This window comes from Neopelma chrysocephalum, unplaced genomic scaffold, assembly GCF_003984885.1.
Source record: "Neopelma chrysocephalum unplaced genomic scaffold, ASM398488v2 Primary Assembly neopelma1_44, whole genome shotgun sequence".
In the NCBI taxonomy this organism is placed as follows: domain Eukaryota; kingdom Metazoa; phylum Chordata; class Aves; order Passeriformes; family Pipridae; genus Neopelma; species Neopelma chrysocephalum.
Window position 1 is genome coordinate 10,004,697 of NW_020897703.1, and position 13,307 is coordinate 10,018,003.

Genomic DNA, 13,307 nt, shown 5'->3' on the forward strand with positions numbered 1-13,307 from the left:
TGCAATTATGGTAGTTGTAGCAAATAGACAGTAAATTTGCTCAGATGAATCTGAGACGTTCTTTCATTAGAGAAGATGTTTGCTAAGTAGATTTTAAGGTCTGAAAGTTATAGACCTACTGAGAAAGCTATAAGAAACGCAAAACTTGTGGGGAAAGATTTAACTATTATGTAAGATCCTTTATGGTGCAGTTCTTAGAACACAAAGAGATTGTAACACAATTATTTAATATTTTAAAAATACAGTGTTTATTCCCTATGCTTACGATTTTTATTTCTTCATGCTTAGATTGTTCTATAAAAGTGTTCCAAAGGTTTACTGATAAGGTCGGGCTGTGGTTGGCAAGCTCAGGTACTCTTAACAGAGTGTAAGTGTATGGACTAGTAATCATGCTTACCAGTAGATATCATTGTAAATAAAGTTACAGGGATTAAATAATTATTTTCACTTTACAGTGAACAGAAAGAGGCACAGGCAGCTTAGGACGCTCACCTGAGATCATATAATAACACAAGGGAACACAGCATGCACACCAAGAGTTCAGCTGCCAGTCAAATGGGCCCACCATCGAAGTGTGCTAACATTCATCTTCAGGATAATACAACAGCAGTGTTACTTGTTCTCATTTTATGCTTATGTAACTCTTCTAAAGAATTAATTACAGGACCTGACCAAAGGTTGCATTATTTGTGTGGAAAGCAATCAGTGACAAATGTTCTCAACACCCTTTGGCAGTACACTGGGGTGCACGGCTTGAAAATGTGTGCCTGGGATGACCAACCTCATCCAGGTGGGATGAAAAATATGAGGTTGAATGAGTCTCTCACACTGTCCTCTGCCTCATTTTGATAGTAAAAATATGAAAAAATGACAACTATTGCATCTTTGGAGTAGAGATCAGCTTTTTTTCTCCCCATGGGCAGCAATTTTGAATAACAAATGTCTCCTCTGAAAGACCTCTGCATAGTACCTGCAGGCCCCCCTCGGGCACTTTCAGTCCTGCATACTTCCAGTCACAACAACCACGGGGTTCAGTTCCATTTTGTCTGAAAGATTTTCTCTGCAGACTCACTAATAAGAAGAGAGCAGCAGCTGCTGAAATGTGAAAATCTGAGAGTGATGATCTGATAGCATGTTAATGTGATTTAGCAGTCGATAGGAAGGGTGGGCAGTGGGAGGATGTGTGTGACAGTCACAGAAACTGACTGACAGTTTGGCATATGAAATCTACCCTAATGGACTGTTTTAATCTGTTGGAGAAAAATCAATTCGGGAGGCTAAAGGACTCCCATCTACTATCAGTGACAGTGATTTTAATTGCAGCTCTAAAATGCTTAGGTCATAAGCAGTTTCTGAGCTAATTCAGAAACGTGTTAAGATCAGTGAAAAAAGGAGCACTGTCTGAGTATGTGCAATGAACAGGTTGAGCTAAGAGTAGGAAGAAACATTCAGTATTGACAATATCTGGTAAATTGCAGACTAAAGAATGATAACTGACCTAATAATGGAACCTGTTTTATATCTCCCTGGAGTATACAATGGAGAGCTGGCCCACCTCTGCACATGACAATCTACATGATTTAAAGCTCCTTTTCCATCTAGTAGGCTCAGAGCAGAGCAGCATGTCCCTTCCATTCCCTGTACTGAAAGTTCCAGCATTCAAGCCCCTGTGCTTACAGCTAAACTGCAAAAGAGAAGTATAAGGCAGAGGTAGCAACCTTAGGAAACCATAAACTCACAAATTATTTTTAATCAAATCCGTCAGTGAAAAGTTTTGATAGCTAATTAAGTCTTTGCTACTTTTTCTATATGACGTAATGCTGTAACATAAAGTGCCACGGGATTACATGATTTGCAGTGGTTTTATATGCTCCTATATCTGTGATGAAATTTGTAGGGGGAGTTAAAAGGGGAAGGAATCAGTATCTAAATAAATCTGTAGGTTACTGTAATATTTTATTGAGTTTGAAAATGGCAGATTAGTTGGGAAAAATCATAGTTGTTTGGGAACTCTTGAACATGTCTTTAAATTTACTTGGGAATTCCAGAGGCAACAGGATAAGTCCTCTCATTTTCTGCAAAATTTTTATGCTTTTGCTGGTGTCTTCCCCTTCTCTTTAAAATGTCTTTTAGAATGTTGCAGTTCCTTCCCATGTTGTCCTGGTTTTGGTTGTTTGTCACTGCTTCCTGGAATTTTTTTTTACACTAAAAAAGAAGGCAGACAAAACTAGAAATCAAAGTTTGGGATAATATACACAGAGAGTCCATAATATCCAGCAGCATTCTTCTTTATAGAGTCCTCAAATAATTTAATTCTTAGTGAAGATGAACAGCTTTCCTCATTATTAATTCAGTAGTTTTCTAATTGTTAAAACTTCCATGTCATTATGTCTTTCTGTAAGGGTAAGTTATGGTAACTTATTTTTAAACATAGCCAATGAAAATAGCAATGTAATTCAGCAGATACTTGTTTTACTGGAGTTTAGTGCTGCAGCAGTCACTGCTGGTTCGAGATGTCCTAATTACACGTGGCTTTTGTTTTTCCTCTCCATTCTTATTAAGTCAGTACATGCTCAAGTGATGCAGTTGCTGTAAATAGAAAGGTGATTTATAAGCCCTATACTGTGCAGGTGATAGTAGTTGAATGCTCTGTTTCCTCACAGAAAGGTGAGGAAAAGAAAGATGATGGACAGAAGAGCAAAAATGTAGAAAAGCTTCCTCACCCCTTAGACCATGTTCTGAAAAGTGTTGCTGCAGACATAGGCAGTAACAGAGCAGAGCTGGTGGCAAGCAGTGTTGTAGCTGATAATGCAGACTCTCCAGAGCTTCTGCAGCAGCAGAGCACTCATACTTTGGAGACCACAGAGCCCTACAGCACAGTGCTAGAACACCAGCATTTTTCAGCTATTCAGAAGTTTAGCTGTTGCTTTACGAGTGCTGCCAGTTTTCCAAACAAAGCAATGCATAACAGTTATTTTGCCAACAGCTCAGCCTAAACACAGGGGCAGAACCGCTCCACTTCTATCATGCTTATGTGTCAAATGCCATTGTTCCTTCTCAAAAAGGACTGTGATTTAAGGCTGGAGTTCAGAAATGGCACAGAAATACAGAAGAGAGGAATAAGATGGAGTCACCCCTAACAGATAAGTTAGGAGAAGCCATTTGTTTTATAGATGAATTCACACAAATTTTTCTGAATTTGCTTGGATTCTTGTAAAGAAAACATTACCAAACAGTGGAATATATGTAAACAGGCCTGGTTTCTGGCACTTTTACTGAGTTAAAACAGAGAAAACAACAGTAATACATACCCCGAGTTCACTGCACTGAACAATACACTTCTGCCTGCCTTTATCTGAATGGATATGATAATCCCTAAGCTGTTTAGTGCCTAACTGACCCAGGCCCCCCTTCCCTTCCCTTCCCTTCCCTTCCCTTCCCTTCCCTTCCCTTCCCTTCCCTTCCCTTCCCTTCCCTTCCCTTCCCTTCCCTTCCCTTCCCCCCAAAAAAAATTAAAAAAATAGAGGAATTTTTCTGAGGGCCAAGATGGGTGGTTGTGTAAGCCTATGTACCATATTCATATATTTACTCTTATTGGCAGTGTTGTAAATGCCAGGTTACCTTGTTCACTTAACGTACCCCATTTCCGTTTCTGGCTGGCCATGGCAACATGTGCCCATAGGGAAAGGGGAGCTTGCTCTTCCCAGCAGCCCAGTGCCTGGTGAGGGGCAGCAGTCTTGCCATTGCTCTCGGAGGGTCCTGGCTGTTAGTGGCTGGCTGGAAGTAGACACTACCACAGTATTTACTACAATTCTTACTGTGCAGCAGTGGGGATCAAACATTATGCCAGCTCCATTTTTTTTACACTACTAGTATAACTTATCAGTGCCTTGCTCTTATTTGATCACTGTCCCAGTCTCAGCCTCATTTAAAGACTGTTAACTAGTTCTGTTTCATCAGAGTGATAGGACAGCAGAAATTAAGGAAAATGTCAATGATGATATGCAATATAAAGGTCCTATACAATATACAATTAATAGCTGTTACAGAAAACAGAAATCTGTATTTTTCCAACACATATTCCAAAAGTGGCTGACATACCGTAAGGACCCAGTATTTTTCATCTTTTTGGTAGTGGATTTAATAGATTTTGAAGCTGAATGGAGTAAAACAAGTCAGAACATAGAGTCAGATGTCCAGCAGGTGAGAGACTTAATACCAAGAAAAAGGATTGGGTTCTTACTGACAGTTTTGATGTCATCATAGAGCATCTTGTACTTGAGGCTTCTCAGTCTCAGTTACTCTTACCGGCTGCTCCTGGTAGTTGAGCTACTAGGGTTGTTCTGAACAAACTCTTCCCAAGTGGACAAGATACTTTTCTTCAAGCTTATTTAACTGAGAATGACTTTGAAATTTTATCACCATGGAATCATAATCACAGATATTACTATCATCACATAAAAACTAATTTTTAGCAATAGTTTTAACTCCACAGATTTTAGAATTCCACAGTATTTTTCACACTTAAGAAAGATAATATTTTTCTCACATATTCTTTTCTACTGACTTATGGAATAGTCTCACAGCAGTTTAAATGCAATAGACATGACATTTAACTAGTATGTTATCAAGTGTATCTTGGTGCAGAGATACTCCATTTCAAAGCTCCATTCACCAGATATGCATAGTCCTGAATTAGAGTTTGGCTCTCTTTTAGGTATCCTTAAACAGGCATGTTTGAGATCATCTCAAGGACAGCGATAGAAATTAGAGGCCAACATGACATAAGTCAAGATCAAGCCGTTAGCGTTGTTGTGATTAAACTGTTAATCTTCATTTGCCAGTTTAAGTTTGGTAGGGAGTGAATGAGAACAATTTTAAGTTTAGATATTCAGCTTTATGAACCAAAATAATAATAGTGGGTTTTACCTGACTGAATATTCTGAGCCTTCTAATATGAGAATAAAATGATCAGCCATATAGTTACACCAAGATAAACCTGAATTCTGTTTAGAATCATCCTAAAAAAAAATTCAGTAAGAAAAATACTGCCTCTACTCACTAGCTTTCTGGTTAAAAAAATCTCACCAGGGCGAGCTACATTAATATTACAGTCTTATGTGTATTTATAATTCAGCTTTGCTTTCTTTAACTTACTGATGCATCTGAACAGCATCTAAAATATTTTATCTTTCAATTTACTTGGGTTTTTTAAATGAAGTTAAAGAAAAATGCTTGTTGATCTGGCATTTGGAGGCAAATATAGCACGTAAATCACTTTCTCGTGAAAAAAATCCTTGGATTGGTTGATTATACAATGAGCAACAAATGCTTTAATTAATGTATCTAGATTGAACACAATTTGCATCGAATTCCATGTACGTATTTCTTAGTGGTTTTAGCCCAACCTCTTCTTTGTAAGAACTGCATTGAAATCTCTAGAAAAAAGTGTACCTGTCCAAGTTTTAGAAGATTTGAAATCCAAAACAAGCAGGTCTCTCTCTCTGAGAGGAAAATGGCTTAGCAATTTAGAAATTGCTAAAATTTTAAGGCTTTTGATTTAAAAAAAAAAATATGCTAGAAAGTACAACTGACAAAAGAAAGAAATTATTTAGCTATTCCATGCTTCTGCACATCAGTTCAGGTTTGGAGGTGTTCCTTTCCATCCTATTTCACAGAACTTTTCTCTGAATTCAGGGGGAACTTTTCTCTGGATTCAGAAAAGTGAGGTGGTGCCAAATACTGATGTGGTAAAAAAATACTTACAGTCTGGGCTATCTTTGAGTTGTCATGTGCAATCACTTCTGGTTTGGATTTGGACTGGTCACTCAATAAGTATCCCAATGCTTGATTTCCTTTCTTAATATAGTGTGCACATCCAAGTTAGAAATTTTATGCAATATCATGCAGCTGCTTTGTGCAAGTGTTATTCAAACTGCAATTGCTTTCATTTTTTAAATTGGTAGTGTTTTCCATTATCTGGGTTTTTTCATCTTCTAGTTACTCCTTGTACTATTTCTCTGTGCTGTTCTGTTCTGTCTACTTTTACTCTGGGCCATTTCATTTTTTTGTTCTCCAAATCTCTGCAATACAGCAAGGAGTAGAGCCTTCCACAAACATTTTTTTTTTGGGTTGCTGCTCTCCCCTGAAGTGCAATTTCCCCCATTAGGCATAATGGTAGCAGTACTGGATAGCACATGTAACCCCCTATAACTTGTTCCAGCTGAAGCTCTGTATGAGCTGATGCTTTGGACTTTTCCAGGCTGACAGGCCCATTTCCTTCAGGGCTTCCCTTCAATTCTGATGCGTGCCGCGTCCTGAGCAAGATGCTCCCCTCCATGCCCTGTGTCTTGCAGAACTGATGAGCTCTTCACTTCCTAGTCCTGTAGTGGTAAACACTCCTGCAGGGGGACATGCCTGCAGCATGGGGTCCTCTTGCTCCCATCCTTCAGATTACCCTGTGTCTGATGATGCTCCTTGCTCTGTATTATGGCCAAAAAAAGAAGTACATCAAACCAGAAAGATGACAACTATGGTTCAGTTGCAGTAGTGCAAGCAGAAACAGAATCTGAGCCATATTAAACACAGCAGTGGGCATGCCCTCATGTTCACAGTGTTCCCATGTGCAGCTCTATCTGTCACTACTCTGAAATCAAAAAACTGTGGCATATCCTTCTTATCTAATTCACCTATTTTGTTCCCTCTTTGTAGAAGAACTTGTGAAAAATGTTGGTGAACAGGAAAAAGACCAAAGCAGAAATTCCACAGATGCACAGTTACAGGAAGAGACAACAAGGATACAAAATGAGAGTAGTCAGGGAAGTGATGGTACAACCTGTCCTCCCAGATCCATCGTCCTACAAGTAGTCTCTTTCGACACTCCTCTGAGTGATGAATCCAACTCAGAAAAATGCACTAACTCTGATCCGAACCAGAAAGATCTCACCGATGCCCAGCAAGAAACACAGAATACAGACCCACTGAATGGTAATGCTTCATCACACAGCACCAGCCAGTCTAATGAAGCTGCCCAGGGTGAAGCTGCAGCAGTGTCTGGTACCTCCCTGTCAAACATCAACAGTAATGTAAAATATTGAAATAAGGTGTTGTACAAACCACCAGCATAAGACAGTTTCTTCAGGCATGTGTAAATGTATGACCGTCCTAAAACCATCAAGAAGCTGTTTGATATAAACAAATATCAACTTCTTGATATCAGCTATTTAGTATCCACCAGAAAAGTTTTTACATATTATACTTTAGTTGAACCGGAAGAATGATTTTGGAGTAATTTAAAGATGCATATTTGCAATTAAATAGCCCTTTGCTACTGGAGAATAAGGTAAACTTTCAAAATAGAGCTATCCAAACATCTTCTCTTCAAATAGGTAATTATGTCATTAAAATATACTCCCCTTAGTTTAGGCACCTAATAAGATTGCTATGTTGTAAACCACATCCTTTGTACTAAACGCGAATCTTAGAGTTAAGGTAGATGGAATTTGCTAACTGTAGTAGTCATGGGACTGTGTCATTCTCTTAATCAGGAGGATCAGTCTCCTGACTGTAGCTGCAGGACAAGCGGAGCAGCCAGAAAATCCCTAAAATGTCAGAATATGTTTTTAGTGTGTAAGTATATTATCATAAGATGAATATGTTTAGTATCTGGTGATTGCAACACAGTATCAAGAAAAAGATGCCCAAGCAATAGGAATAGATGTTATCAAAGGAAGAGAAAAACACTGCGCATTTTCATTTTATTTTCTGAGTTTGCTTATAGTTAGAATAAGCTTTGAGATATTAGGTTTATAAGACAAGACATATAATGACACTTCTGTTCCTGACTTTTCATTAAAATGCTAATCTCATTAATGCTTTTATGACAGTAAGCCTTGCAATATTGTGCCAGCAGTGTGGCATTGTCTGAGCAGCAACACTGAAGTGCTTGTAAGCATAAGTATATGACTTAGTATGTTTCTCATAAGCACTTTTTATGGAAAACACCCACTTATTCTAGAGTTCCGTATTCCAGGGCTCCATGCTTTTATTGTTGACAGGTTTTTTGCATCAGAAATAACAGATGGTTAATTTAGGGTCCTACATCAAAATATTTACACTAAAATTATTTTCACAGCATTTGAAGCTGTCTAATAACTGACATTTTTATCTTTTGACATGTATTTTTTACACTAGTTTTTGTATTAAAGCCCAAATTGAAATTAAAGTGCCTTAGGAAAGTTCTTCATCTCCTGGATGAGGAACACAGTCGGGAAAACTGCAGACTCTGCAGAAGGCAGTGGTGGTATAGCTGTCCTTGTGGGTCTTTAGATGGCTGACCAACAAAAATGCTATTTGAGAGATCAGATACAACTCAGCATGCAATTAGTTCACTCTGTTACCTTGTCAATCTTTACATTCCACCTCTCCAATGAGAACAGAGATTTCTTATCTTAGGATATGCTAATTTCATTTGTTTTCTAATGCAGGGAATTTTCTAGAGAATGCCTTGTGTTTTAAAACTTCAAACTGCAAAATTTATGAGAAGGGTAAGAAGCAATTAAATTTTTAATAGTATATTTCCAAAGGTAAATATAATTTGGAACCTTTTTTTTCTTGAAGATAGTGAAAAAGATTTATTAACATAAATTACACCAATCCAAGGATGTTTGTTCACTAGAGATGGCAATATTCAAAAAGAGTTCAGATTAATAATGAAACAGAAATAAGAGTTTAACTTAACTATTTTGTTAAGAAAAATAGTATTGGTAAGGTCCTGAACTAAAAGCCAGAGCACATACACAGAGGACATTGCTCAGCAGTGTACAGTGACATATAGCAGGAGACATAACTGCATCAAGGTTAATCACATCGTAAGAGAAGCATTCTTTGTTATTCTTTAGGCAACTGCAGAGGCTGAGCGATGAGCCAATGCTCCCTTACTGGGATCCCCCAACTTACACCTGCACATCTTGTAGGTTTTGCAGCACACATTGCTGCTGATTGCCACAGAAAGTTTTGGTACAGAAATGCAGGTTTCTTCACTGAAACTAATCATCTATGTCAAGTCCTTTACAAGTTGTGCTTGTAAAGCTTTCCTGCTGGTGAAAATGTGTAAAAAGTAGAGGGTACTGCTCATGCCATTGATTGAACACATGTCCAGCAGTTGTAAAATCCATTTCTGAAGAGGTCTTCAAATTAGTTTGAAAACTGTTCATCTGATACAGTTTGTGGACAGATGTAATCATTCATTCGTGGTGTTATCATGAGAGATTATATTGGCAAAATGCTGTTGTCATGGTAAATTCAGAGAATTTATGCATTCCAAAGTATTTGGATCGCGCGTTCTAGAACAGAGACTTTTCCCCTGTTTAGACCTGTGAATCCTTAAAATGTTTCCAGTAGAAATGTGCATCCCTGATTAGACAGCCTAAGCCTACAGAAAGCAAGTTTGCATTTCTTTTAGTCTCATGAACCTTTCATATATCCCCTCATATGTAATTCATAGTCCCTCAAGTCAGAAAACCACTGGATGAAACTGGATTTCTGATTTACATTATCACAAATTTTTAGCAGAATGCTACTATACATAGAATCAGGGTATTGATTAGGTGTTGTTTTTAAAGGCACCTGATATTTGAAGGCATTTTTAGTTGTCATTTTATGCAAAACATCTGGTCACTGTAGCATGCTGAATTTGCTCTCATCCATCTCCTTCAATGATTATTTGTGTTCCTTTTTCAGCATAGATATATATCTAGGTAAATGGAGAGCTTGATGAATGTTTTGCCTTGTTTCTGTAGCATATTAATGTCAGAATTCAATACTCTCTGACCTTTTAGAAATTCCACCATGAAGTACATAATATTTAATATCAAATGTACCTATTTGAAGATAGTTGATGCTACATGGGATTTCTGTTTTATCGGAGTGATGCAAAATACATTGAAAGAACACTACAAACATAGGTTACACAGCAAAATAGAGCAGCTGTAATACATCACAATGCTGATGTGAGTTGCATTACTGGCACTGGCCTGAAGCAACCAGGCTTTCTACAAACTCATGGTGAGACTCAGGTCCTGGCTCTTTGAGATAGTATTAAATTAATATTGGGTTTCAGCAGCTGCAGAAACTGTGCCATCATGTAGGAGATAACAGAAAAGAAACTCTATGCAGGCATTTAGTATTGGAATAGTTGGCAATATTTCATACCAAAGGGAAAAGTCAGGCTAAAATGTTTCAATTTCTCTTTCACAGTGGTAAAATGCTTTAATATCATTCTAAGTGGAGGGAAGCCATTAAGCCGTCAGTGTGGTTGTCTAAATGTAGGTACTTAGTATTATTGAATAGTTTTTGTTACTGCAGAGTATGTAGAAGCCTTATAGCCTTAAACAGCAGAGCAGTCTCTTTTCTCGCTCCCCCCTCCTTTTTCTCAGTATAAGCTATGTTTGAGATGGTCAAGGGTGAATGTGTTGTGCATGATGCAGTAGCGCTCAGCGCAGAAGGGACATATAGCATGGGTAGCATCCCCACTTTTCACTCTTGTTTGTGGCCAGTGGATCTAGACCCTTTTAACCAAGGTCAGACATTTTCAATGGAATGTCACTTCAAACAAGCAGAAGGCACCATACATATGACCTTACATTTTTAAACTGTTTCACAAATTAGAGTTATTTGAGTATTCTAAGAGACACCGTACATCTGTCAGGACATTATTGGCACTCTCCATGCTAGACCCTTCTACTTGTGTACTTTCTGTACTGAGGATGGGTGGGTACAAGGCTAAAGTGATGTCCAGAGCACTTGCTGACTCCCAGGGTGGAGAAGTGAGCACCTGTGGGTGCTGGGACTGGGACTGGTTATTCATGTTGAAATTTCATATTTTGGCTGTCATTGCTCTGTCTTTTATAAAACGCAGAAAATTCAGTTGAGTTTTTTGTGAGTAAGTGATTCAATTATAACAGAGATTGAGAACATGGGAAAATGATGTGTCTGCGTTCTTGGGCATTGTCAATGAATGTTTGGATGTATATAATTAGGGCATTCCCCATTTAAAAAATATTAAAGAGTGACTTTTACTCACCTTATATCACATCTCTTTTAAGGTGTAGTCTTGTAGATTAGTAGTAATTAGTAACAGGAATAGCTCTGCCCTGGGTCCTGGTCAGTGCAAAGGGAGAACCGGAGGGTCACTGTAAGAAGCACTGCAGTTGTGACTGAATGTTGTTTTTCTCCACAATACCTTTGTCCTTTCCATCATCCCATTTTCATTTAATTGAATGGTACAAGATTAAGTGAAACTATTACAAGGTGGGGTTTAAGAGATAATTTTCTTTTTCTCTTGAGTGATTTATTAATTAGAACATTAATTTTAAAAACTGCTTATGTTTAATTAAATGACTCCACATTTCAATGATTTATAAATGCTAATTGGCACACTCTTAACTTCTCACTTGTAGTGATAGCCACACTAATCCTTAATATCAAAATGTGAGGGAGATAATAAATCTGTGAGAAAACAGATTACCAGTAATTTCGCTCTATATGACAGCAGAGGACTGCCCAGTCACATCAGGTGTGTGAAACATTCAACGTCATCAGCAGGCAGTAACTGAGAGCCTCTGGAGAATAACCAGGTTAAATAGCAGTGGACAGATCCACACCAACAACATGCCAGTTTGATTTATGGGAATGCAGGTGGCATCAGCTCATCATCCGTGCCATGCAAATGCTTACTGACCGTTCAGTGCTGTGGTGGCTCCATGGGGCTCAGCCGAGTGTGGAACCCTTTGCAGCTGCGCAGAGCGGGCACAGATTGCTGAGCTGCCTTGATAAGTGAGCATTCCTTGGGCACAGTGCATGGCTCAACAGGACAACAGGATCCTCGTACTAAGGGAAGGCATCTGTGTTCATGCATGGGATAAGGATGGAGGGAAGGTTAGATTAAAAAAGCAAATGTGTTTATAAAAAGGATGGGGTTTATAAGGTAACAGCCATTAGCAACCATTTAAAGGGCAGATTTTATCACACAAAAAATCTGATGAACTAACACAAAGAAAGCTATATATCTTAAAAGTTAATGTTTAGTTTTATGAAATTTAAATGTACAAAGATTTTGTTTTAAGGCCTCCCCAAACCACTTCTATCCCACTCCTAAAACTACTCTATGTTAAGTATAAAATTCAAATATTTAGATCAATAGATTTTACTTTCATACTTCTTCCCCCCTTTTTTTTTAATGGATAATGCTAATAAAGTTTTAGTAAATCCCTCCAAAAACAGCCACATGCTGAAAGATCTGGTTCTAATTCATATTAGTCTTATTTTGAGACTTTAAAAGTCTTTGGAATATTGGTTGTCTGTATTTCACCTACGCTAAATTTATGTAAAATAAGGGGGATGGTGTAGGATGCTGCTTGGGGGGATATGGCCCATCTGCTGGTGGCTGCATTACAGTGTGGACAGCACCAACTCTGCCACCATTCAAGGCAATGAAACAAGGGTAAAACCAGTAGCAATTCTTACTTATTTACAGTGAAGCCATAGGTAGTTATTTTCTTCCTTCCTCATTCTTGTTCTCTTGAGTTCCATTTCCTCTTTCCTCATTCTCTTTTCTAAACTGTTTCTTCTTTAACTTCAACTCACGATCATCTTTCAATTTCCCTTTCAGATCACGCATCATCTGCTTTCTCTTTGGCTACTTGTACCTTTGTTTTCTGGTTTTCAAAAATATTCCCCTCTCTATTTTTATTTTTATAAATTTTATGCTTCTCCCAGTTCATCTTTTCAAGTTTTGAGACTTCTATGCTCTTCTTTTTTCACATTGTCAGCTCAACGTTCCTACTCTCTTGTGGGATCACTTGGATTAACTGGATAAAATAGAGAAGTTACTATACGTAGTTAGTAAATAACTCTGTAAGTTTGCTACGCTGTCCCCATGCCTACCATCTTAGTGTGTAATTTCCTCAGCTTTGTTCATTCAAAGTTACTGAAGGAATAGTTTAAGCAACAGCTTAATATTATGGTTCGAAATTCATGTTGTATCACTTAGTTTGAAAGCTGCTTGTGTCGCTCTGTGTCATTCCTCCAATTTGACTGAATGAATTGAATTCTTAGAACTTGACACTGCATCTTTCATTATCTCAGCTTACTCTGGTTTGAAAGTCTACATTAAAGAGGATTTAAACAGCACTTCTCTACAGAGGGTGAATTTTGACTTTCAGTAAGGCGGAAGAAAAAAATAAACCAAAACCAAACCCACTTTATTAACACTCATGTAAATGTCTTCATAGTTTTTTTCATGATGT

The 13,307-nt window shown here is 38.0% G+C and overlaps 1 protein-coding gene across 8 annotated transcripts in view; it reads left to right on the forward strand.

The window, feature by feature from the left end:
* Positions 1-13,307, forward strand: part of PDE1A (phosphodiesterase 1A) — a 204,826-nt gene that overhangs the window by 187,771 nt on the left and 3,748 nt on the right. For 6 of the 8 annotated variants that reach the window (XM_027678409.1, XM_027678408.1, XM_027678407.1 and 3 more), the window contains one exon: positions 6,712-6,987. The exons of 1 other annotated variant lie outside the window; for it this stretch is intronic. In XM_027678409.1, the coding sequence (XP_027534210.1) occupies positions 6,712-6,987 (276 nt within the window). Of the gene's footprint in view, positions 1-6,711; positions 6,988-7,547; positions 7,818-13,307 lie in introns of those variants that run through there. One more of the 8 variants, XM_027678413.1, reaches the window with a different exon arrangement.